This window comes from Coptis chinensis, chromosome 2, assembly GCF_015680905.1.
Source record: "Coptis chinensis isolate HL-2020 chromosome 2, ASM1568090v1, whole genome shotgun sequence".
In the NCBI taxonomy this organism is placed as follows: Eukaryota; Viridiplantae; Streptophyta; class Magnoliopsida; order Ranunculales; family Ranunculaceae; genus Coptis; species Coptis chinensis.
This window is the reverse complement of record NC_141457.1, coordinates 106,099,260-106,123,846: the sequence shown is the minus strand read 5'-3', so window position 1 is coordinate 106,123,846 and position 24,587 is coordinate 106,099,260. Positions and strand designations below refer to the sequence as shown.

At 37.5% G+C, this 24,587-nt stretch overlaps 4 protein-coding genes and 1 long non-coding RNA gene across 6 annotated transcripts; 2 read left to right on the top strand and 3 right to left on the bottom strand.

Annotated features, from left to right (window-relative positions):
* Window positions 1–390: 390 nt before the first annotated feature.
* Window positions 391–3,308, bottom strand: LOC147520111 (uncharacterized). Its single transcript, XM_086591567.1, has 4 exons — window positions 2,832–3,308; window positions 2,380–2,751; window positions 1,178–2,235; window positions 391–982 (listed from the first exon to the last, which is right to left on the bottom strand). The coding sequence occupies exon 3, from the start codon at window positions 2,133–2,135 to the stop codon at window positions 1,479–1,481; it is 657 nt and encodes a 218-aa protein (XP_086447693.1). The 5' UTR covers window positions 2,136–2,235; window positions 2,380–2,751; window positions 2,832–3,308; the 3' UTR covers window positions 391–982; window positions 1,178–1,478.
* A 1,244-nt stretch (window positions 3,309–4,552) lies between these two features.
* LOC147520110 (chaperone (DUF3353)) lies at window positions 4,553–6,623 on the top strand. 2 transcript variants are annotated; one of them, XM_086591565.1, is made up of 3 exons: window positions 4,553–5,032; window positions 5,174–5,534; window positions 6,288–6,623. In XM_086591565.1, exons 1-3 carry the CDS (start codon window positions 4,910–4,912, stop codon window positions 6,461–6,463), a joined length of 660 nt encoding a protein of 219 aa, XP_086447691.1. In that variant the 5' UTR covers window positions 4,553–4,909; the 3' UTR covers window positions 6,464–6,623. The 2 variants fall into 2 exon arrangements, with proteins under 2 accessions (XP_086447691.1, XP_086447692.1); XM_086591566.1 differs by having other exon boundaries at window positions 4,588–5,032; window positions 6,266–6,623.
* Window positions 6,624–7,305: 682 nt separating this feature from the next.
* On the bottom strand, window positions 7,306–10,872 carry LOC147520109 (protein ALTERED PHOSPHATE STARVATION RESPONSE 1-like). The gene is made up of 4 exons (XM_086594238.1): window positions 9,987–10,872; window positions 9,498–9,721; window positions 8,210–8,427; window positions 7,306–8,119 (listed from the first exon to the last, which is right to left on the bottom strand). Exons 1-4 carry the CDS (start codon window positions 10,870–10,872, stop codon window positions 7,306–7,308), a joined length of 2,142 nt encoding a protein of 713 aa, XP_086450364.1.
* Window positions 10,873–15,600: 4,728 nt separating this feature from the next.
* LOC147520108 (putative protein phosphatase 2C 60) lies at window positions 15,601–19,872 on the bottom strand. Its single transcript, XM_086591564.1, has 6 exons — window positions 19,732–19,872; window positions 19,554–19,626; window positions 18,954–19,359; window positions 18,234–18,601; window positions 16,814–17,050; window positions 15,601–16,386 (listed from the first exon to the last, which is right to left on the bottom strand). Exons 3-6 carry the CDS (start codon window positions 19,273–19,275, stop codon window positions 16,117–16,119), a joined length of 1,197 nt encoding a protein of 398 aa, XP_086447690.1. The 5' UTR covers window positions 19,276–19,359; window positions 19,554–19,626; window positions 19,732–19,872; the 3' UTR covers window positions 15,601–16,116.
* An 86-nt stretch (window positions 19,873–19,958) lies between these two features.
* Window positions 19,959–20,639, top strand: LOC147520107 (uncharacterized). The gene is made up of 2 exons (XR_015212429.1): window positions 19,959–20,098; window positions 20,211–20,639. It is a non-coding gene; the product is annotated as an uncharacterized LOC147520107 (long non-coding RNA).
* The last annotated feature ends 3,948 nt before the right edge of the window (window positions 20,640–24,587 follow it).

The window sequence follows — 24,587 nt, the reverse complement described above, 5'->3', positions numbered from 1 at the left end:
CGAATGTACGGTACGGACCCAATAGAATTCCCATCTTGATGTCGTTTTTTAATTTTTGAAAAACCTAAAAAGCATCCAAGAGTTCGGACATTCCGAACGGAATTGCAAACACTAGCAATTTTCCAAAATAAGATGGAAGGTTTGGGCGGATGTATTATTACAAGTTGAGCGACCTCATTTATTATAAGTAGGGATTATAAGTATTTGTTTTTGGTGTTCAATGTTTTATACCGAAATGTCATTCTGCAGTTTGCACCATGGTTGAGACTCTGATATTTTGAAGCTATCAACCTACATTTTGGGATGCAGCATCAAAACTTGGAGTAAAATAGAACTGCAAATTGGAATATGCGGCCATGGGTTATTAGGTATTCAGACAACCAGTACAGATGCACATGAAACAAATTTACAGACTTTAAGTTCCAATGTGCCTAGACACCAAACATGGTGACAACACAATTCACTACAGAAACAAAAAATATCCAGCTCCCGGAGAATGTATTAGATCTATCTACAAGATTGTTTTGGTTATCATTCCCAGATCCTGGACAGTAAGCTAACCTGCACCTAGCTGGTCATCCCTGTACATGGCTAAAATAAATTACATTTCACAAAAATGCCCAAAGGCGTGCTAATTAAAATAGAAGCCTTTGTACATTACAAGCTTAATCCAAAACCTAACTGATACATGCACCACCTAGGGGCAAGAAAAAATGGAAAAATCATCCCCATCAACGCCCTAGACAAAAAACATTTCAAGGGGGCGAACATAGTAGGGACAACATCCCTGTACACTTTACTTCTATCCCTCATCTATATATTTCCCACAGCCAAGATGATACTTTTAATGTCCAAAAAGAACCAAAAGGCACCGAAAAAGAGTTCTATTCAATAACTCCCTCAACTCTACCAAAACCTGCACATCACACCTTACACCTCTCCCCATAATTGGTTAAGCCGTTTAGGAGTGTCAAGCTTCAATCTGCACGAAAACCAAAGATTACTTGTCAAGTTTCATATGTTTGTGCAAATCAAAGAAATAACAAAATCCTATCAAACAAAACATCCATATCCCAAAGGTAAGTAAATTTCCAAGGACAATATCACCTGACCATGAAACACTACATTTCTTATTCTACTCGGAAAAATAAGCAGATAAATCAGAACTCCAGATTACCTGTACACAGCGTCACACCGGTGTGGCGACGCAAACCTGAATGGACTCAATACTCAGTGAACTGACCAAACACTCTGGTGTTTAACCTGGTCCAGAGTTGGTAGGCCTCACACATAGACCATCTTGCTCGACTTGAGAGTTTTGTGGTGAATGCTACTGAGGTGGTTGTTGTGGCAGTGCCTGCGATTGCAATTGTGGTTGCTGGGAAGGTGGTGGTTGATGTGCTAGTGGGGGAGATGATTGTTGGGATGATTGCAGTAGTGGTTGCTTTTGTGGCTGCCACTGTGTTTGTACATTCTGATTATGAATCGGAATGCCACCTGAGAACTGCCTTTGGCTTATTCCCTTGGCTATGCAAAGTGATTGGCTCATCCCCCGATGAACTTGGCAAAGATGGATTTCCAATAGAAGCCAATTGACTAGCTGCATTTGGTGTACTTGCATCATAAAATGGCTCCTGCGCTTTCCACTGAGGAGGAGCGCTTGAAGAAGTGACGGGCACAACACTAGTAGAATCAGTGCTCGTCGACATGTGAAAAGTGTCATTAACAGGCAGCTGGTTAACCTGACCAATGGAGTAATCAGAGCTCGCTTGACGATTCTGTGGAAGCATTCTACGAATAGTCTGTTGTGATTGACTGGCCTGTCTATGCAGTGATTGCTGCTGGTGGGGAGGCATACCTAATGGAAGAACTGGTTGTTGGGCATTGCCGGAAGAAATTGGATGTACCTGGCCTTGATTGCTATTATCTGTGGGAGACGGCATTTGCAGGACTTGCTTTGAAGATGACGGAGGTGAACGCAAAAACACCTTTTGTTGTGATGAGCTTGAGGGTTGAGGAACCAATGGTTTACTCGGCTGAACAGGAGTTGAGCCTGAACCAGAAAACAAACTCTGACCTTGCAACAGATGCATGACTTGCTCACCTTTCTCAGCAACTTGATTTCCAGCAGCCATAATCCCCTTATTTAATGAAAACGATCTTTTCAAAATGAAACTTCAGAGTATCCTCTTCCATTGGTCCTTGCAGATGTTGAAACAATTGTCTGGCACTGCCCTGATGAATGGGCATGGCATCCAAAAAGATAAGATTAGGGAAAATGACTAGTGACAAGTGCCAATAAAAAATATGAAAACTATTGCTCCAAAATCCAAATCCAAAACACAACTCAAATTTTGTAACAGTTCCAGACATTCATACCTTCGGAATGCCTGGCAAAGTAGACGGATGAATCTTCTGCACTATCAGCCCCATCACCAGCGTTCCAGTCCATTAAAATTTTGTGGCGTTCTTTGCATTCTTTAGGGTTTCCATATATACACTGTAAGAGTCAAACAGGAAAATCAAATTAGCATTTCCTATTTTTCACGAAGAGATGAAACTAGAAGAATTTTGGAAAGTTTAATAACAGTGTCTTCGAACAGATATAAGAATAGTGAGGTAAATATTAAGGACTTAGGGTAAGAAATATAAAATCCAAATCAGGTATATCTTGAATTGCAGAGTGCTGCTGACGGCATCACTGACAAGCTCCCAGTTTGGACCCATATCATGTACAAGGACAGCAAGTGCCTGAAATAATAAATTTAGGACTTCCTTTCACAAAGCACGACAAACCAAAAAGGTAATTAAAGTGAAAGAAGCATAGTCACCTGATCTTCAAACAAAGACCACAGACCTCCAGACACCGATTTCCCAGCAGCCGTCTGCCGCAAATTTAAGCAGCCAAGTTATAATATATCAATAACAAGATGTCAAACTCATGATCAAATATGGATTTGCTTGTGATAAATCTGGGCATATTAGCCAGACTAGTAGGTAAAGCCAACAAAGACTGAAGAAGGAACGGTAATTTCAGTTCTCGATCCTATTACAATCTTCTGGCCAACAGCATTCCTTACCCACCCCAACCTATAACTCCAAAGCTTTTATCAATGGCGTGGTGTGGTGGTGTACCTCCTAAAGTGCAGTTCTTCCTTTGGTGTTTACAACAAGGAAAAATACTGACAACAGATCAACTGCGCGCAAGGGGTAAGGATGTGGATGCAGAGTGTGTACTGTGCACTCAAGTTGATGAAACTGCAGACCACCCCTTATGTTACACTGCAGTTTCAGTAAAGGGCGTGTGGAAAAAAAATTCTACAACCAGTGGGCATTGATATCAACCAGGCTATCTGCCCTCATTCGGTAGTCTCTTATCGCCAAATACTACGGCCTATGAGAAATGCATTTGGCCTTCAAAATAACAACATTAGAACTTACAACTGGAGTACTGGATATAAAGACCTCACCCACATTTCCAAACAGATAAATAAATAAAATAACTCACTCGCATCATATTCATAGGCAAAGCCTCACTGAACAAGGAGATTCAATCAAGGAGCACGACAATGGCTACGAAGATGCAGATGAAAAACAAAACATAGTCCCACATCGCCTTTTAATAATCTTTTTATTAAGAAATTAGATTTTCCGGTAATTGTAGTAATTGCATTGTGGAATTCAAGCTTATGAGTTGAGTTTCATTTTTCCTTAAACATAACTTGTTTATTAAGCGAGTTTTTAAATAAGTTCAAGTCTGGCTCATATATATAGTTGATACTTGTAGCTTGGTTATGTTACAATGTGGGAAGATATTTGAGATTATTGAGGCGAGTTTTCATTGAGGCGAGTTTCATCATGCTCATTTATTATTTGAGTTTTAAAATAAGCGAAGAGCCCGAACACCCCAACATGATAACCCAACTAGTCCAGGAGGGAGTTGGTTCGAGTCTTGTGAAGTGGGAATTATGTAGGATTTATCCCTAACGGGCTTGGATGACCTCTAGGATAGGAATGTAGGATTCATTCCAACTTCCAACCACCCACAAACACATCCTTCGGCGGTCTGAGTACCCATAGATTTTTAACTATTCAGTTCTAATGGTTCTGATTCTTTTTCGGTTCGGTTTGGCTCTTAAAGACCCAATTGTAATGAGTATAATATTCCGATTCGATTATACCCATGCACACTCCTACGTGTAGTTCATATATAACTCAATTCAAAATAAAACTAAAATAATTCATATATAAATTGGAGATCTTTGGTTGGTGAGACACTTTATCTCAGTGAATAGGGCAAATTTAGACGGCTCTTACTTGAAATTACTAAACTGCCCCAATATTTTACCAAATATTGCTAAATTGCCCCTATGCTTGGTTGATTTTTACTCCTAAATGTCATTATGGTCCATGGTTGAGAATATGATATTTACCCAGGAAAAGATATGGTCCAGTCAATTTATTGTGGCCCAAAATGTGCTAAATCTAGGCCCTCTAAAATCAACAGTCTATCTCACTTCTCTTATTACGGCTTTCCCACTCCAACTTAACTGTCTTAAAAGAGTCAAGACTAGGACCAAAAAGAATCTACTTTGCTTGCAAGCAAAAACAACGGTTTAATGATCAGGTGATAAACACTGCACGCACGGCTCACAATAATGAAAGAAATGGCAACATCCTCTTCCTTGTCCTTTGGACCGAACCACCGAGTGATGACTCAGTGCAATAACTTATTACCAACTCAATCGAAATTTTGGACTCGACCCATTTCTCGTCCGAGTGCAACAAAGCTATTATTGTTAAGGAAGAGAAAAATAATAATAATAGTAAGCAATCAAGTGGTGCTGTTGTTCCTTCACGGCTGAGAGTTGTTGTTCTGGCTGGTTCAAGAGCAGATGACTCATATGAGATGTCAGTTGAAAATGCTTTGAAAGTTCTTGGTGTTTCTGATGGTGCTTCTTTTGATGAAATTCTTCGTGCCAAAAATTCTATTATTGCTACTTGTCGTGATGACCAAGACGCTATTGCCCAGGTATAATATTACAAATATTGCACCATCTTTTTTTTCTCTACTAATATGTTAAAGTTCATGGGTTTTTAGTTTTAAGCATTAAATATTTGCTGAAGAATTGAACTTTTTAGTGTGGGTGTGTGAAATTGGGTTTGGTTTCAGGTAGAAGCTGCATATGACATGTTACTTATGCAGAGTTTAACTCAACGTCGAGCAGGAAAAGTTGTTAGTAGTAATATTCGTTATGCTGATGTTAAGCCTGTAAGTAGTCAGGGAATGAGTTCCATGCCTCGGTGGCTACAGGCTTCAGTTAAGAATCCACCCATTTCAATTGAAGCACCGCCAGCTAGCAACTTGGGTGTACAAGCTGGGATATATGGAGCCTTAATGGTCTTAACGTATGCCAATGGAGTTTCTACATCTTCTTCGGCGCCATATGCTGGGGCTGATGTTCCTGGGCTGATCTTAGCTACTAGTTTTGGAGCTTCGTTGTACTTCTTGACTAAAAAGAACATCAAACTAGGTATGCACTCAATTTATTTTCAGTTTTCATAATTTATTTCCTATTCCAAGGAAAGACTAGGTACCCCATGTGTGATCCCTGATGGGTGAATCTATAGCATAGGCAAGCCTAGTGAGCTTTTGGGTGCATTGGGGGCATCATAGTTCTTCATATTTATTTACAGTTATTCACATTCAGCTAGCGTAAAACTTGGGTGGTTGAAGTCTATTATGGACAGAGCTGCAATAGTTGCATGTCTACACTATGCCATCATCACACTTTTTATAGTCAAGTTGTTCCATAACTAGTATTTCCTTAAAACCAACTTTCATTTCGTTATAGACTCCAACTACATTATCCTTGCAAAACAAGTTCCATCATTTTATTCAGTTGGAATTGGTGTATTGTTCTATGCATTGTTCTTTAACCGTGGAGCATCCAGCTTATAACCAATTAGCCATGAGCCCATGAGTGAAGTGGCACAGGAACTTCTTTTCTGTTATGCAAGGGCTTTGAATGTCCCATGTGAGATTATACTAAACATCTTAACACGCTTTTATCGCCTTTCAAAATGTCTTCCATGAACCAGTCTTTGTCATCCTGCTCTACTTTGTAACTTGCAACATATCTTGATTGACTTGATCATGAAGTCAAATTGTTAAGGTTATTCTGCTGATTGTTTTCTTAACCTTAATATGTTTCCAAATGCACCTAGACATTTAGTTTTTCAGTTTGTGAGAGTATAGAAGAAGTGCGTTGTTGTGCATCTTTCAGGAAAATCAACTGTGATAACTATTGGGGGACTGGTTGTGGGTGCTGTGGTGGGATCGGCAGTTGAGAACTGGTTGCAGGTGGACATTGTCCCATTTTTTGGCATACACTCCCCTGCTGTTGTAGTAAGCGAATTCATTATCTTCTCTCAGTTATTGGTTTCCTTGTATCTAAGGTAGGGTTGGGAGGAGTTATTGTAACTCTAGTAGCTGTAAGTATCACTTTAATTGCTTGGTGCTGTATTTGTTTGCGTGTTCATTAAGCTGCCTCACCTGCATAGGATGTAATAAAAAAAAAATGTAATAGAAATTGAATCGTTAAAGGATTTTCCTCTGTAAATCTCAATTAGTTGTACAAAATTTCTCTTCGAACTATTATAGACATGCAATTAGCAAGTTATTACCAAATAACATTAAATGTCTGTTATATTCTAGGTTACATGGACATGCCATATTTTGAAAAAAATCTGTGTCGGATACGTATCCACGTGTCCGTATCCGTGTTGGACACACACGGACACATATTGTATTTAATTTACCTCGAATTTCTGATTTACCATCTAATTTAATAAATTTATAATTATTAAAAAATTAATTAATTATTCCTATACGTGTCCCCGTGTCGATCTTCAACTGCTCGCCGTATCCGACACCCCGTATCCGTGTCGGACACCGACACGCGTGCCCGTGTCAATGTAACCTAGATTATATTCAGCTAAATATATTTCTTGTAGTGAAGACTTAGAAATCTTAATATCAATAAGAAGTAGATCCCCAATGGGACCTCACATCTATTCCCTAAGTGTCACTTCAATATCTTACTGTCATATGACTGCACAATGAAGTCATCCAAAATTGAACCATCTGCTCTAAAAGCTCTTTATATAACCACTGCACACCATAATATATGTCATAATTCAGGAAGCTATAAATTTCACGAAGAAAGTCATTTATTATCCAACACCAAGATACCTATGTGATTCTAGTTTTATTTAGTTTTCTACTCAAAATATGAAAGCCAACTATGAAACAAGGTTTCCACTCATGGTTTCTCCAAGTGCATTCTCACTGTAAGAGACCAACTCATTGTACATCTCTAGCGAAGCCTTCGAGAACTCCGTAAGTGACTTGAAAATAGAAGATAAGCCAGTCTGAATTCCATTTGATGCGATTTTCTGTGTCTCCTGCATGCAAGTATGGTGTTTGTTTCTCTCTGCAACGAGCTTCTTTCTAAACTTGTCTAACAGATTAGTCCTTTTGTCCAAGTGATCAATCTCCTGCTGCATATCCTGCTTATCCTTTTGTTTTGACTGCTTGGGCTCGAACATCTTGCTTTCTGCTTTCTGCAAAGTGACAACCCTCTGGTCAAGTTCTTTAGTAAGTGTATCAACCTTCATCTTCTGCTGCTGTTCCCTACCTTGCTGAATCCACAAGACCCTCACCTCTTTGACAAAGCTCTTCATTGAAAAAGTAACTGCCTTACCTGGCAACCTTTTAAGGGATTCTAACCAGTCACGACAGATCATGAGTAGTGGAGGACCACGAACTAGATTTGGTGGTACGAAAGATACAGTTCTGGAGTAAAATTCAACTTCGGGGATGTTGAACCTTGATAGCCATCCATTGAGAGCCTCAACATAAGCTTTCTGTGCTGCAAAATATCCCACAAAGCACGTATGCCAATTTTGAAACTCGGTTTCAAGCTGAAGTGTGGCTTTTCGATGTGAGTCTTCACAGAACTTTCCATAACTGGGGCAAACAAAAGATTTCACTTCTAGCATAATTCCATTCTGTTTTTCATGTGTTTCCAACATAATCATCCAGGTTTCCATTAGGCTGCAACGATAAAAGTGCAAAGCGGCAGTTAGAGATAAATCTGAGAGTATATGGACCTTTGTGATAAATTCATGTCCTTTAGTGCCTTACCCTTCTAGCAGCTCAATCAGTTGTGTCTGAAATTCTTCATCTCTCAGGTTCTGGATTCTGTTTGAGATTGTCTCTGCAGTTTGGATGGAGACTAGGATCCTAGCATATAAACCATTTACATATGATTCAGTTGTTCCCTGTATGCTTGTTTCCCTGTCCTTTGGAATTCCCAGTTTTGCACATTCCCGCTCATAGATTTTCTGTAGGCATTGTCCAGCCTGAGATGGAAAGAATGTCTAAATAGGTAAATTTTTTCATGAGGAGCAAATGCAGATCATTGTGATCCATGCTCAGGTTGAGATATGTTTTTAAATCATAAATGTCTAAACCGAAATATATTCTAATGCAAAGAATTTATAATTCCTTCATGATGGATATGACTTCTACATCTCTTTAAAGATATTAATGATAGCATTATAGAGCTGATGAGGAGAATGATGGTGGAGCCACTGTGGATTTGGGCTTGGTATGTCGGATGATACATGAAACAAGGTTTAGTTCAATATCTAGTGTGCTAAAGAACGGTACTGGAGCACTATAAAGGGGGTTGACAACCAAAATGGACACTGAGGAGAAAAATATATATTTTGGAACTTAAAGCTTATGAAGGGGAACAAACAAATCTGGTTTGGAGTTGATTGAATATAGATGAAAATGTATTAGGAAACTGATGCGTTAATTGTCAACGTTGCTTATATCCTTTAATCAGTGCTAAATATAGTCTGATAATGACTTTTGAAGACTTCTTGCCTAGAAGATCCTTTTTTAATCAATCTACATTTTTGGAATTGTCTACAGTTGTAATCCTTTTTATTTTTTTCTCTGTGATTGACATTAGTCTGCTGAGAGCTTCAGGGAATGAATGCTTAGTTCTGCATGGGATATCCTAGTGTATCTTGGTTTGTTTAGCATGTTTCCCTTTTCGCTAGTAGGTCACCTTGACCCATGTGTATGTGTGTTCGTGGTTGCTCAATAACTTCGCACTCTCGATCAATAAATAGACATGTTAAAAGTTAAAACAAATCTTTTGGGGTTGTCGAGATTTGAAATTATGATTATTTGATAGGTATATAGCAATTTACACGTTACTATAAAAGACAACTGGTTGATCACCAAAAAAAGAAAGACAACAGGTTGTCAGTTTTAGGTATAGATGGAAGAAATTTCCATGTGACGATAACTAATCCATTTCGGGTAGCATATTCAATGTTAGCAGAGAGTCCAGAGACTAACATAAGTTATTACAAAGGTCAAGATGGTAAGGTCATGAAGGGTGGAGTTTTTGTACCTTAACTTCTTTGCAAAGCTTCTTTTCCCAAGTATATAACCTTTCTAACGTCAGTAAGTGGCTATCCGGTTCCATTCCTCCTTGCTTCTCAGGAATTACATTCTTGATATGTATCTGGTTTGAAGACTTTTTGAAACTGGGTGAAAGTAAGCTCTTAGAGGATGATGATCGAGACAAAGTGGACCAACTCCATCTGATAGCTTGCTCAAGTTTAGGTGAGTTTCCTGCATGAAAGAAAGAAACATATGAGCCTTTTCAGTGGAAGTCTTAGCATACAACTGGTAAATGTGCATGAGGGCGAATGGAATTAGTAGACGCAATAGATAAATATGGTAATGCATGGTTAAAGTAGTCTTCCATATATTCATAGAAGCAAAAAAACACCCATACAACTTCTATTTCTATCATTCAAGAACCAAGGTTGATAGAAAATTAAGTCTGTGTTTGTTTACTAAATTGTTCTTTGTATTAGGGTTGAAGAAAAGCCACCTTTGACATCCTCCAAACTGGGTTGCAGATGAACTTTGTTTGTGCCCAGTATCTTGGCGGTTCTGACAGTATCACTAGATTTAACAAAACAGTCCTCAACTTCTTTCAATGCCTGCAAAAGGTCCCTGCCCCTTTCTGGAATTTTAACCATTTTCTTGTCCTCCTTGTCTTCCGGACTTACATTGGTACAATGTTTTAACTTTCCAACCTCAACTCCAGTCTCATTACTATCTTCATCTGCCACTACTGCTCCTTTTCCTTTTCCTTCTCCTGCATCTGTTTCTTGTTCTTCTTCAAGCTCTGGAATCCCTTCCTCTTGCCTCACCGCCCTCAGATTCTCCTCATGCAAAACTTGACTGCCACCTACCTCTTTAGGTCTCGCGCCATCAAACTGGTCGAAGGAATTCCATTTGGATTCGTTATGTGGGGATGACATTGGAGAAGGCTCTAGATCGTAGAAGTATGGACAAACCTCTTCATCTTCGTTGTCGTCGTCGTCGTCGTCTTCGTCTTCGTCATCATCTTTGCATAACCCTTTCCCCATCTCTTCTGAAAGAAATGAAGAATTGGTGGAATGACAAGTGGTGGCTTCATCAATTTCTTCTTCTGATTGTTTTTGTGGGAGCAGCAGTAAATTGGAACTTGGGTCATCCATGGGTTGGGATATAGGAGGATGAAGTGTGAGGAGGAATGGCGAAGATGGAGAAGTATGTCGATCAACAAACAATCTTATTGCTGCTGCCACTGCTAAGAATGAGTCAACGTACTTGCCATGCTCATCAGCTAAACCTCTTCGACGCTCAATTGCTAATTTCAGAAAGTCTTTTCTTTCTTGGCAGAGTGAGACGGCATCTATTCTTTCATACCTAGAGACAGCACAGCCCATCTCTTCTGATTAATAGAGATATCGGGGATCTTGATAAATAGTGGTCAGGCTAGATTCTAGGACTTATTACAGAGAGAAATGTTAATTGAAGTGATGTCTGTTGTTGATTCAGAAAAATCCAACTCTCTACTGGAGATGAAGCTGTGCTCTTTGTATATATGATTTGAAGGAAATTGATTGAAAAGAGAGGTAGGTATTTCAAACTAGTTATGAATTGGCCCACCTCATCTCCAGGTATATAGCAGTAAGTTCTACTGTTCTAGTGAATAGTTGTGAGTTTATTGGGAATAGAAGATAGTGATGGAAATGACTATGCCATATGCTTCTGGTAATACAAGATGGTTATAGCTTGAAGAAGGTAAATGGTGGTGGAAAGATGAGAATCTTTGTAGCCTTCTCTTACCTCTGCTTTTACTGCAGAAAAAATGAGAAAACAACTAATCCCCGTCACCTTTTGACAGGTGGCTTTGAAAATCTTTCACATTAAATGACTCAATAAAGCAATATTTAGTGTCTTAATTTGCTAACATTTTGTATATTCTATCTAAATTTAAATGAGATCTAGTATATACAAATTATTTAATAATTTTTATAATCAGCTCTCGAGTTAATCTTGGGTATTCATCTGGCCTCAATAGGAAGGACTTGTTGAATTATACATCTATTGCAGTTATAGCATATGCCTTGATTTTATTTACGGTTTGTTGTTTCAGACGACCTTAGCTTCTTCTAGAGTTTCATGTGCTTTGTTCATAGTATAAACTAAAGTGAATGAGTAAACTCTAGTCCATTTATAGTAGCGAATTAGGGCAGACATTGCAGTTTGAGCTTATTCTTCATATTATTTCTCCCTGGGTTTGGGATTGCAGTTACTCTAAATACTGAAGCATCGGAAAGGAATAAGATTAGTTTGGAGTAATTTTTTGACCAGTTATAGATAGCAAGTGAGATCTGACCTTGCGGTCTGAACTTTTCTTCACGCTTGCCATTGCAATGTTGTGTTCTGAATGCAATATAGATGGCAAGTGAAATTAGATGTTGAAGTTTGTGTTTCTTGTTAGTCAATAGTGCCATCATATGTATTTTTTGATTTCATGGCACTCTAAAGCTGAAGCATCTGACATGAGTTAAATCAATGCTAAGCAATAGTCAGTTCACCTGAGGATAGACGCCATAGAGCTTCTGTTTACTGTTTCTCTTGGTTATACTTTATAGCTTCTGAGATAAATTGCAATCCACTTAAAGACAGACGTTGAAGTGTAAGACTGAGCTTTTCTTCATTCTATTTTGTTATCATGTCTTTGGGATGCATGTCAGTTTAGTAGTCTGAACTCAGAGGCGTCTAACATAGAAGTGTTTTGGCAGTGTTGAATGTCATATGTGAACTGAGGAGTCCGCATTCCTCAATCAACTTTGACCGTCTTCTTATTTATTTTCAGCCATCTAATTAAACAACCTAATTGTTTAGCAGATCACTAATAAATTTGACACCATCATTGCATGAAATTTGAGAAATGCATGTCAATTTACCTTTTATAATTGTGTTTGACATGAGGTGAAGTGGTCTCAAGTCTGAACCTTAATAATGTCCAGTGCCAACAGGAGAATGTGATCTAAATTTCCAAATCACACATTACTTCCACACTACACTTGAATATTGTCAGACGAACCTTTACAAAAGTACTTCTGAGAAGGAAACATCAGACCATTTTTGTGTACTTATGGGTACCCTCAATATATTGATAAAAAAGGGAATGTATTGCAGTTATTTAGTAATCTCAATTTACTCATTGGTTCATAAGATCGTTAGTAACTTTTCGCATGAATTCGAGATATCAAGACCACGATCAACAAGGTTCTGAATCTCCCCCGCCATTGGACTATAAGATACTCTGGTCTTAAACGCTTTCGATGTGGGTTTATAAGTTTAGGCCTTGCGAACGTCGGCGTAGGATATATGCTATGCTTAGATCCAAGGCTCTCATGGTGTGTGGGTCTAACAGATTTGGGCCTTGGGAGATAGGGCAGATCATATTATGATATTAACCTCAAGTTTCGACCTCTGATTCATTAATCCTTTTTGTCATGGGTCTGAAGAATGTCACAAAATATTCTGGTTGCGCACTTGGCCTACAGGCGTGTGTAGAGCGTAGACGATTGCGATACAGTTGCAAGTCATCGCATGATTGTAAAATAATCTGTGTCACGATGTGGGACTACAAAAACTTACTGAGTCATTGCAAATCATTCTTGTGAAGTTGAATCAAGTCATTATCATGTTCACGTGTTGTATTTATTTAGTTCCACTTTTTCGTTCAAGAAGGATTTACAGTTTCTGAGATCGTTCTTCCCAGATTACGACTCAGGATCACAAGGTTCTAAATTCACGATGTGGGACTAAATTTACGCGCACCGTGGCAGAGTCTGAAATATCAACCATGGATACAAAAGGGCGTGCCGTGGTAAATTTTGGTATGCACACGTAGAAATTTCCAATATTTTGGCCACATGAAGTTGGTTAAATATAAGTATATATTTTGAAACTTTCAAATATCGATTGTCTAAAACTCCAACGGATCCATATCCAAAACTTTCTGGTGTTTTGTTAAATAGTTGCAATAGATCAATATATATACTTTTCAACATTTGCACCATGGTCGAAAAAATAATAATAAAAAAAAAACTAGAAAATTGTCAAAAGAAAATGGTGATATAGAAGGTTATTATTCGATAGAAGTGGTAGAGGAAGCAATGGCCCGATCTGACTGAATGGGGCCTGGGGAGAGAAATTGAGAAAGATGACACCCTATTTTTCTCATCGATCATACATAACATAACATGATGTGTGATTTTCAGTTACTCAATTGTGATCACACAGTAGATGTTTAAACTACACGGTAGCTGAATTGAGATGAATTTAAAACAGGATAAGATAGAATAAAGTCGTTTGAGAATAAGTCATCCTTGACCCTTCCATGATTTTATCATATTTGCTTGACAAAAGTAGTCGGTAAAACTTGGGAGTTTTCAGCTTAGGTAATTAAGTATGAATGATCCAGGTGGCACTTTAATTCTCTAATTAATCATTGTATTATTTGTATGCTTTTCTTCTTATTTTTCATTTTTGATAAAGATAATCCAATTTTATTATCCTTATTTCATTTTTTTTTGGTACATTGAAGAGGCAACGTCTCCTTAGTGTTATGGAATGACTATGATAGGTGATTTAATCGGGCACTGATAAAATTGCATTGGGCGGCCTTCGGCCTAAGCTCGACAACTAAGTCCAACAACAATAGCCCAATACACTCTCCCCCCACTTCAACGCATACTGGCTATTATTTTTTTCAAATCTTTTTAGCCGGTATCATCATTCTCGGGAGACTGAACCCAAAAAAAAAAAAAAAACCAACTTCGAGTTTTCTGTCGTGTTCATACTTCGAGTGTTAAGTTGTGAATCAACAATAAGAATTGAAGTTAGCGACTTCACCCAATTGTGTCCCGTTTGAGTATATACTCAAACTTGGTTGGGTTGATTAAACTTGATTAAATTTGATTGGGGTAGAAGATTGAGTTGATTAAACTTGATGATTTAAAACTTTATGTTTTTTTGGAGTTTGGATGGAAGATTGGGTTGATTAAACTTGAGTTCGAGTTTACCCAAACTTGATGGAGTTTGGGTTGAATAAGTGTAAGTAGATTTTTAAAATGAACATCGTAACAAACCGAATTTTTTAAATCCAAACGACCTAGCCATGTCGTCCAAGAGAGTCCCCAAACGACCCCGTCATGTTGTCCTGGAGACTACCCAAACGACCCCGCCATATCGTTTAGCTAAAAACCAAGAATTTTGTCTCAAACAACACACGAAAACCGCTTGAGTGTACAGTGAAACAACATGGCGAGACCGTTTGAGTGTACACTCAAACGACCCGATAGTTTTGTTATGGCAAGACCGATTAGATTGGTTGTTGGGTCTGGACTTTGATGGCAAATTTGTAAAATGACAAACTTGTAATATATATATTTTTTTTGGGTTGCCCAATCCAATTTGATGAGTGCCCAATGATATCTGTCACACTTAGTCATCCCGTGTCACTGAGGCACGAAGTTCAGTCAGGCTTCATATCCGGGAAGTGCAATCTCCTTACCATAATAATCATCATTGCCTAATATCAATTTCTTTAAATGTAAATGACTGCGAGAAAATTTAAGAATTAGTGCCGAAACTGGTGGTCTGTTTTGGTTAGGTTGTGGTTATGCTTTGCATAAATCTCACTCGCTTGCCAACATTGAGAAAAAATCCAATCAATTCCCATTCACCCAAAACTTGTTGAATTTGCACAACGAACATTTGATTACGTGTAGCTGACGAACTTGTGATTTATAACAAGCTCGTCACCAAAAGAATTCGGCATAGAAGAAACGTCTTCTTCAAGGTACTTGTTGCGACTTGCGAAGCACATACGAAGTAAATTTGGGCGAACATTTCTATCATACTATCTTTCTAGTTTGGATGTCTGGTGGCCAGAGTTACTAGCCACATTTCGAAACCTTACGTATTCCAGATTACTAGCTATTCTGATTTAACGTAAGCTTAAATTATTGTCCCACATCGAACATGGTGAGCCACCGTCCTCCAACCAAGCCATCAACCGGGTTAAATTTATGGCTCTCCCTTTATTTATATGAATGTACAAGGCAACCAATGTGGGACAAAACACTCGATACAAAATCCAACAGCATTCATCATAGGTACCAGTAAAAACTGTAACAGTAATAATAATTTTCATGTTTCATCACAGCGGGGCATGGTCAGTGCCATCTTCACCTATCTACAGCGTCAATACACTCGTCCTTCTCAACTGTCTTGGGACTTAACACTAAAATAACCTAACGGAACCACCGACAAGGGTAAAGTAAACAACTGAACAGAAGCTGAAATTTAAACTGCTAAGGATACTCCACGATATACAGACGCCAAAAGACCCCAAGAGGGCAAAAAAAATGAGAAAAAAAACAGGATTAAAAATAACAAATATTTTAAGCAGGACGTTGGCTACCTTCAAGCCTCTTTCCTTCACTGAACTGTGACTCATACTCATCTTCTAGCTAATCATTTCAGCGTACATCAAAGAATTTTAAATCCGCACGGTCCTTGCCATGTTTGATATAACCTGAGAGATCTTCACATAGGATACAAGTGGGATTGAGATTAGTAAGGGTAAACAAAGATTGGCTTCATTAGGCAACACCAAGTTCCGTAGGCGTGGCACAAGGGGCAAGAGTGTTTGATGGTATGTTGATCCCACCCCCTCTTACAGATACAGTTGGACCTTTTACAATGCCAGACCTGCTCACGAGATTAGAATCGAGAAACACAACAATGACTGTAATGTCATCATGAAAATGCCGGCGGACTCCACGGTCAATCTTTTTCAAGTCTGAGTATCTCATTTCTCTTTTCTTAGCAGCTTCTTGCAGTGCAGCTTTCACTAGTCTTTTAGCTATTCCCTGGCATTAGAAGGCAAACAATTGTTACTATTTTAACAGGAAAAATCCTAACAAAGGCGATGTTTCTAGACTGTAATGTACTTGTATTGGGTGGACCAACAACCGATGTATATCAGCAATATATCCCGCTATCATTCTATCATGGATATTTCAAAACCATTTGAAAGCATATAAAGAAATTGTACACAAAAAAATGGGATGCAGCAAATTGGTACAGAAAAAGTTTTTTGGGAAAAAAATGTACAGACAAGATCTACTCCAAGTTGTGTATCCATCTGAATAATATATGTTTATATATACCAAAAAGAGTAATCCACCAACCTTGAGGAAAGGCTCCATCAAATAAGTAAATTTATGAGCAAAAAAGCAATGAATAAAACACTTGAACAAATGAGCTAAGAGGTTTCAGCAATGAGAAAATTCTTACGCTGCGAGGATTATTTTGAACTACATCAACTGCATCCTGATTGCTAAGATGCTCCCAGAGCCCATCTGATGCAAATATAAGAAACTGATCGTGTGATTGCAGTTTGTGGACAGTAACTGCTGGCTCAGAACTGAGAATTGGCCTTCTAAAAGGTTGACGAACACGAAACTTGGCGTATAATGGCTCCCTGTTGTACTCAGACTTTTTCAGATATATGTCGCCAATGGATCTAGAAATCTGTAAGACCTAGAACCATCAGTTTCCACTTGTAGGCTTGTAGCTTTTAAAATCAGGGAGTTAATTTTGTTGTTGAAGCTTATGCTAAAAAATTATGGCCAAGTGATCTATAAACCAAAGGAGTTGCATTCATTTCTATAGGCGCTCTAACCCCACATGCAAGGGATTTATCAAAAAACAGATAGTCTCAATATGCTACACAAACACTTGAGATATATTTGGGAGTTGGGACACAATTTCTCTATTAATTTGTTTAAATCACACGTAAAGGCTTGTTGGGGGATTGAATCCAGAATTGTTCCGTCAACCATAAACCAAGAGTCAATAAAATCCCAACTATTCACTCGTTAGGTTAAATCTTTGTAACATGGAAACAGAATTAGGAATGGAAAGAACATTTATAATTACCTACATTGCGATGAAAAATAAGATAACTCAATTTTAAAAGTGGAAGTAAATTCATATAATATGCATTGCATGCATAAATTTATCGAAAACTTTGCGATTTCTAAAGAAAGGTACACCCGGAACTAATCATTATGGTATTATGGGAATACATAACCAACTTTTCCTGATTTATAAGCAGTATATGGTGTAGTCACCCAATATATCTCAGCCAACCTTGATAATTTGATCCATCATTTCAAGTAGTATGTAAGATTCCTACGTCAACATTGTGAGTCAAGGGTACTGATTAATTCACACTGATGAAATTCATTGGTCTTTTCACCAAAAATAGAAATTATGAGTAGGGATTTCTTTCCAAATAAATGGGTGGTGCTTTACTGTCCCATAATATCTTCACCGAAAATAGAAATTATGAGTATGGATCTAATTCCAACTAAAAGGGTGGTTCTTTATAGTCCCATGATTGCAAAGTTGCAACAATTACATTATCAAACATGGCTTCATTGCACCTTTCACAAGTACATCAATACCTTAAAACAGAGAAACAACAATGAAATTGCTTTCCTATTGGCTCATTGAACGCTAGTGACTGAACTCACTACTCAAAGACAGTTGCATTCCCAGTAAACGACATGCTTTTAATTACCGTACAGTAAAATAAGTTTCTGGAAAAATCTGATAATGGGAATAATGAAAAAAGTGCAATTAAAAGAGACTCACAAGCGGAAAAAAGGAAAACATTAATCACCATTGATCCCTGCAAAGATCATATTACCTGTATGAGGCCCTTTACACGCCATACATTGTGCTTTAAAACTACAATCTGTGAATCATCTGGGTGCAAAGCATGCAACTCCTGCCTCACAGACTCAATAGCAGCATTATGCTCTGCTGACAGCTGGACTGCCAAAACTTCCCCGGTGGCCCTGACAAGCTTCCCCAAGACAGCTCGAGAATCACCTACATTTGCAATATAGAGATTTCCACCACATATAACACCAATCAGGCAGCAAGATCCAACAGCCGCAATCTGGGGTTTAATTGACCACTGTTTACTAACAATTGAGAAAAATCCTTCTTCGGTTGCTTGAAATGCTTTCCGTATTGCATCCACTGACATAGACTGTTGTTCAGACGTAAACCCTGCAACAGGGTAACAGCCAAAAATGCGGTATAAGAACAAAGACCATATATCTATACAGAACGGAAGTGACAGTAACAAAACATAATATTTAAAAAAAAATGCAGATGAATCTAAATAAATCAAAATAGAATCTAATTTACCATCTAGAATAGAGACCAAATCCCATTCAATACCAAATATATAACCCCTCACATCAAAAAAAATTTAACCATGACATAAATGAATGTAGCAACAGGTGCTGCACAATCTAAAGTTTTTGAAGTTAAACTTAATTCACCTTTAGAAAACAACATTCACTATTAATAAGTTAACTCAGTTTGTATTGAATTCCACATGGATTGAGGTCCTTACTCTTGAGATGGTGGAAGAGATTATTGTTGATGTAGCGCGACGTTTCAGGGCCACCATGCCCATCATATACGCCTATAAAAGTTCCGTGAGGGCCAGACTCGAGTGAGCTCAACGGCCCAGATTCAAGTTGACTCTGATCCTCAAGTAAATTGTTGGCTTGAACCACAGCCATGGAGAAATCACCATTCAAGTGCTGTCCAGTATCTTTGTACCAAAGTAAACCATCTTGTCGACCCACTGCATCTGAACCACTGTGAACATATTGGTCCGGCGACAACGGCCCCCAACAGGATTTCAGAAGATTCATCAATCCTGATAACATCCCTCATCTCATCCAGACATGCCTCCAGTTTCTCCACATCCAATAGGGATGCATTTCAAACTTCAACCCAAACCCCTTGCACACCTTCAGTATAAAAACAACAGAACATAACTGATTACAAATATATCTTCACTAATACACCATATGAAAACACAAAAGGGGTCTAAAGACTAAACCCTGTTGATATTTTCTTCTTGAAACTAAAACTCACAACCACTAATATATATTGTAATAATGAAACAATGAAAGGGTAGATGGAAAAAGGAGGTCAAACACACCTTTTCTCCCACTTTTTTCAAAGACAAGTGTCTGGTCATCCATCTTAGTTCAAAAATAACGTCTCCTTCAGACCTGAAACCAAAAACCACAAAATAATATAAACCCAGACTCTAGAATTCCTCAAAAACCACCTTAAATACCACACCTTTTTTTTACAAAAAAACAAAAACCACTCACCATTCTCTCTGGCTTTTTTTGTTCCTATGTGGGTCAGCTTCAACAGCTGGAGAAGATGGTGATCTGAAAGAGAGAAAAAATATGTGGTAATGAAAGCTTTAGATCTCAAGATACATCAAATCATAACAGAGAAAAGATAATTTTTTTTTTTTTGTTGTTTGTTAAAAAAGTTTTCTTTTTGGAGAGATAGAGAAGAAGAGGAGAAATGAGGAGTGAACTGGTTTTGTTTGTGTTTAAGTGAGGGAAATGAAGATTTTTGTTGTCACTCTTTATCACCATTTAAAAAGAGGATGAAAAAAGGGAAGACGAAAACCAGGGAAATAAGAGAGAGTCAGCGTTGGGGCCCACTTAAAGGAAGTTAAAGATGGTTAGTTTCACGCATATTTATTGATCCCACACTTTGTTCTCTCCTACAGATAAGACTCCCTTTTTCAGATTTTGCTTTTGACATTTTTTTTTTCTTTTTATTTGTTTTTCAGAATAGTCCAGTAATAATGCCCACTGCCCTATTGAAGATGTGCATTGCGCTTTCGACTTGACAAATAGAATGGCTTGTGCTTCTGCAACAATAAATTGTAACTTCTGTTTGTGAAGGAAATCTGGAAGGTGTGCCATGAGATCTCAATGCATGGAAATTAAATCGAATCAAGCTTCTGTGGTTTGAAAATGTTACTCAAGTTTTGATTGTATTTGCAACTATATGACTTTGAATCAAGCGTATGAATCAGTAAATGTTCCAATCTGTACTCTTGTTTAGTGGTTTTACAACGAGTATTAGAGCATTTTCAATGGGGTGTAATGTGTAAAGTTTATTCTCCTAAATTCAAAAAACTCTTTCCAATGGGACTTGTAATCCATAGTTAATAAGGTAATAACTAATAGAGCAAGTGGAGAATTTTCCACCCGGATACAAATTGTTAAAAATCTTGGACGTTGATGTTCTTTTTTAGTTCTAATGTGTTGATTTCTAATTTTTAAACTCATATGTCCTCATTAAATTAAACTCAAATGTCACTCCAAGTGACGCTAAGTTGAAAATCTATTTACTTTTACATCTCTCCATAAAGTGTGGATGTATGCCATCTATAAATTAGTGGGTAAGTAGTTGTTAAATCCTAATAGCACGTATGTGAAGCCTATATGGAGGTGTAATTTTACACTCCCATTGGAGATGCCCTTACAAAATATTTTTGTGAAAATCTTTAACATTTTATTTTGATTAGAATCAAACGGTCAGAATAAAATTAGGGCCATAAAATTATTGAATTGTTATTTTTTATTTTATTTTTTTGCAACTCTAACTAAGTCGAACTATGGTGAAAACTGAAAACCATCGTGAACATAAATCAATACATATACCAATCCCCAGTTCATCACCAGCTAAGGAACGTGTGTATTTTGCACGTACAGAGCTCCAAACGTCAGTTAGAGAATTAAAGGTATCAAAATTCAAAAACACATCATCTGTCAATGAAGCGAATAAAAAGTGTTTCTTAAATTGTACTTAAAATGGACGTTTAAAGTAGATTCACACAGCATGAACTTGTTCTGTTTTCATAGTAGAAGTCAGATACTCAGATAGCACCAAATGAGTCCCACAGTCGCAAGTCCAACCTACTTTTCATAATTTCATATATAATTGTTGAGCATATATGCGAGTCGAAGTTGACAGTACTCAGTGAAAACCTTTCCCATATAGGTGTTTATTATGGAATCCAACCCTACAACTTATTTGTTTTAAGCATAAAATTTCATTTTAGGTACTTTTAACAAAAAACAACGAAAACTTTGTGAAACAAGGAAAGAGGAACCATGAGATTTGTTTGATTGAAAGAGGTAAGAAAATAAATAAAGCATTGTATAGTAAAGAAGGCATGAACATTTAATCACTCACTCTAGTGCAAGTTGGACTTCCCCTTTTACATGGAAATGAAGGAACAATAGGGGCATTAAGCTTATGATTTAATAGTATACTTTAGAAACTTGGTTTTGGTGCATGAAGTCATGAACTACTTTTGTATGGATATGCTACTTCATGGCTAGCTGTAGACACATAGACACTGCACATATATAGTGCAATAGTGCAATATTGCTTTGAGTGATCAAATTATTGGACGTAGATTCAGAGGTAAAGGATGAACTTGATTAGCTAAACTACATATAGCAGATAGCCTTTTTTGAGCATGCTTGGAACACTTTCAGGCCGGAAAATGATTTAGGCCTAACTGAGTAACTGTATGTACTTCGGCAAATTGCAAGTTTTGGAAATGATAAGAAGTCGATAATTAGAATCCAAGCAAGTTGAAGTTTATAACCTAAGGCCTCTGCTAAAATCCTGTGTGACAAATATCTCTCACCGGCCAATAAGAATGTTTTTTTTATAGAATGCAGAATTGATCGATCATAAAATTCCAGCTCGTGGTTTGGTTTAGGGTCAAGCCACCACCAGAGTCTGATAGTCGCGTCTTTCCTTTTTTCTGCATAGATTCACTTTCTGTAGTTCGGTCTGTGGTTCATCACAATTCAGTGTACGTACTATGTAGTTACCCAAAAATAACACTGCACGTAAACAGAAGTAACAAAGGCCTTATCTTTTCCTATGTGAAAAGCGCATGCTGCATTGTGCTCTTCCTTGGGTCAATTAAGAGGGAAAGGGGACATAACCACTGAATCAAATGAATATCTATGGATCCATTTCCGAAGTAAGTGATAATGTGATATGGGAGAAATGATACATGGACGGATAATATTTCAATCTTCTATAGTACAAAGGATATATCTTCTTTACCTAACCTTTAATTTAAATGTGACAAAAGGGTCGTGGGCTTGTCTATCGAATTTCGACAAATTCAGCTTTGTCCATTTGAACAATGTGTGTCCGCATAGATGGAATTAGGTGGTGGGTAGGGTCCCGGTCATAAGACCACGCACAAACAAAAGTGTACTAAATTTCTAAGCTGGATATTATACACCACACGAAGGCAAATGCGGCCTCATTTCCAAATCAACTAGCAGGTACTCTCATGAGACCTAACTTAAATGATTAGAAGATCAAAAGAGATATCACATCGTTTCTAATGGTCAGGAAAACGTAGCTTCCAAACAGATTTGTAATGGTCATTTTGGAAGCTGGTTCATTTGACATCCTAACGACTCTATCAATCAGATTTTTCAGGTAATTTAGATTGCGACTCTCATCAATTATTGTGAAAGGAGAGTCAAAAAAGCCCAATTCGATGTGTGCTGTTTTATATATGCACAATTAAGTCTAGAAGAAAGGAAAAAATATGCTCAGTAAGTTACGAAACTTTTTAAAACTAGAGGGTAGATGAGCTTATCCCGGAAAACCGGGCTTGCTTGGTGAGGGTGTGCAAATGCTTAATTATAAACAAGTATATAGTCAAGTACCAAAACAATGTGAAGTGTATTCTCCAATATTGGCTGGTCCTATGGAACTACAGAAATAGGCAATACTATCACTTAAGTCTATGAAATTATTAAAATATTTGTAAGACCATATACTATTTTTAGGCCAAACCCAAATCCACACCTTATTTTATTTTTTTCCAGTGGCGCATGGATAAATGAATAATTCAAATTTTCCCAAAAATAAAATTAAAAATAGTAGTTTTTTTAACCCATTAGTATTTAGCCAAAAAAATTTCTCATTAAATGATTTTTAACATTTTGGATTCGATTTAAGACCTATCAATCCACCTTTTATTTTTACCCAAATGAATAATTATTTGGACATTTTTTCTCGGATTCATTTTTATCATTTATCAAACCATCTCGAATTCTCAATTTAATTTCTTGCGGGTATCATTTTGCTTTTTGAAATCATATGTTTATACTCGTTATTTTTTATTTATTTATTTATTTTACATAACACTAAAGAAAATTTTCGTTGTTAAATTTCCGACTTAGCTTGAATACCCTCGACGAAACTCCTGGGTCCACCCTTGATGACATATATCACCTTTTTACACAATGATACATGACATATATCACGATGATACATAACGTGTAACACAATGACACAAGATATGTATCATCTGCCACATCATTGTGTCGGATAAATGGAATGGAGCTGGATGTAAAATGGGCCGGATAGATAAAATGGAATTTTATTACAAATTTAAGGTGGTTTGCGTTCTAAAAATAATATATGGGGTAAAGTTGAATATTTTAGCAAATTCATAGGCTTAAGTAGTAGTATTGCCACATAAATATCCATGTGAATCACAAAATAAAACACCCTGAACAAGAAAACCGTAAAATTATGATATTAGAAAATTAACAAAATATTTTGAACTTTTTCTTTGACCTCGTTGGCGAAGAGTTGCTCCTCCATGCCTAGACCGTCTTAAGGAACTCTGGAACGAAGGAGTGGGCTATGGCGTAGTTTCCTTTTCCTTTTGAAAGGTCATGCAAGCCCGCCAACATTTGACCTTGTACCCCTTGCGGCAAGTGCCTTGCACGAAGTCATAGGCCTAAGATTTTACAAGTAAACTTGGTATCCTGTCTGTATGGCTGTATGCCTGTATCCAAGAGATATGGGACAACTTATCAGTTCTCTATTGTGATAAATGCAAATGGTGGGTAGGCATTGAGGTGTTTTCGACACTTTCAGACTTTTCAGTTCAATGTATGGGAATTGGGATGGTGGGGTTCAATTTGTGAGTTCATTTTAGGTGGATGAAGCCTGTTCTGTGGTTGACAGTGGGCTGGAAAATAGCTTACTAAGACCCCACCAAGTTATTTATTGGGTCTGTGATTTATACGCAAAATTGACCAAATCCACTTCAATATTGGGGACTATCCGTGCAATCTGTCGACATCCAACTTAGCTGGAT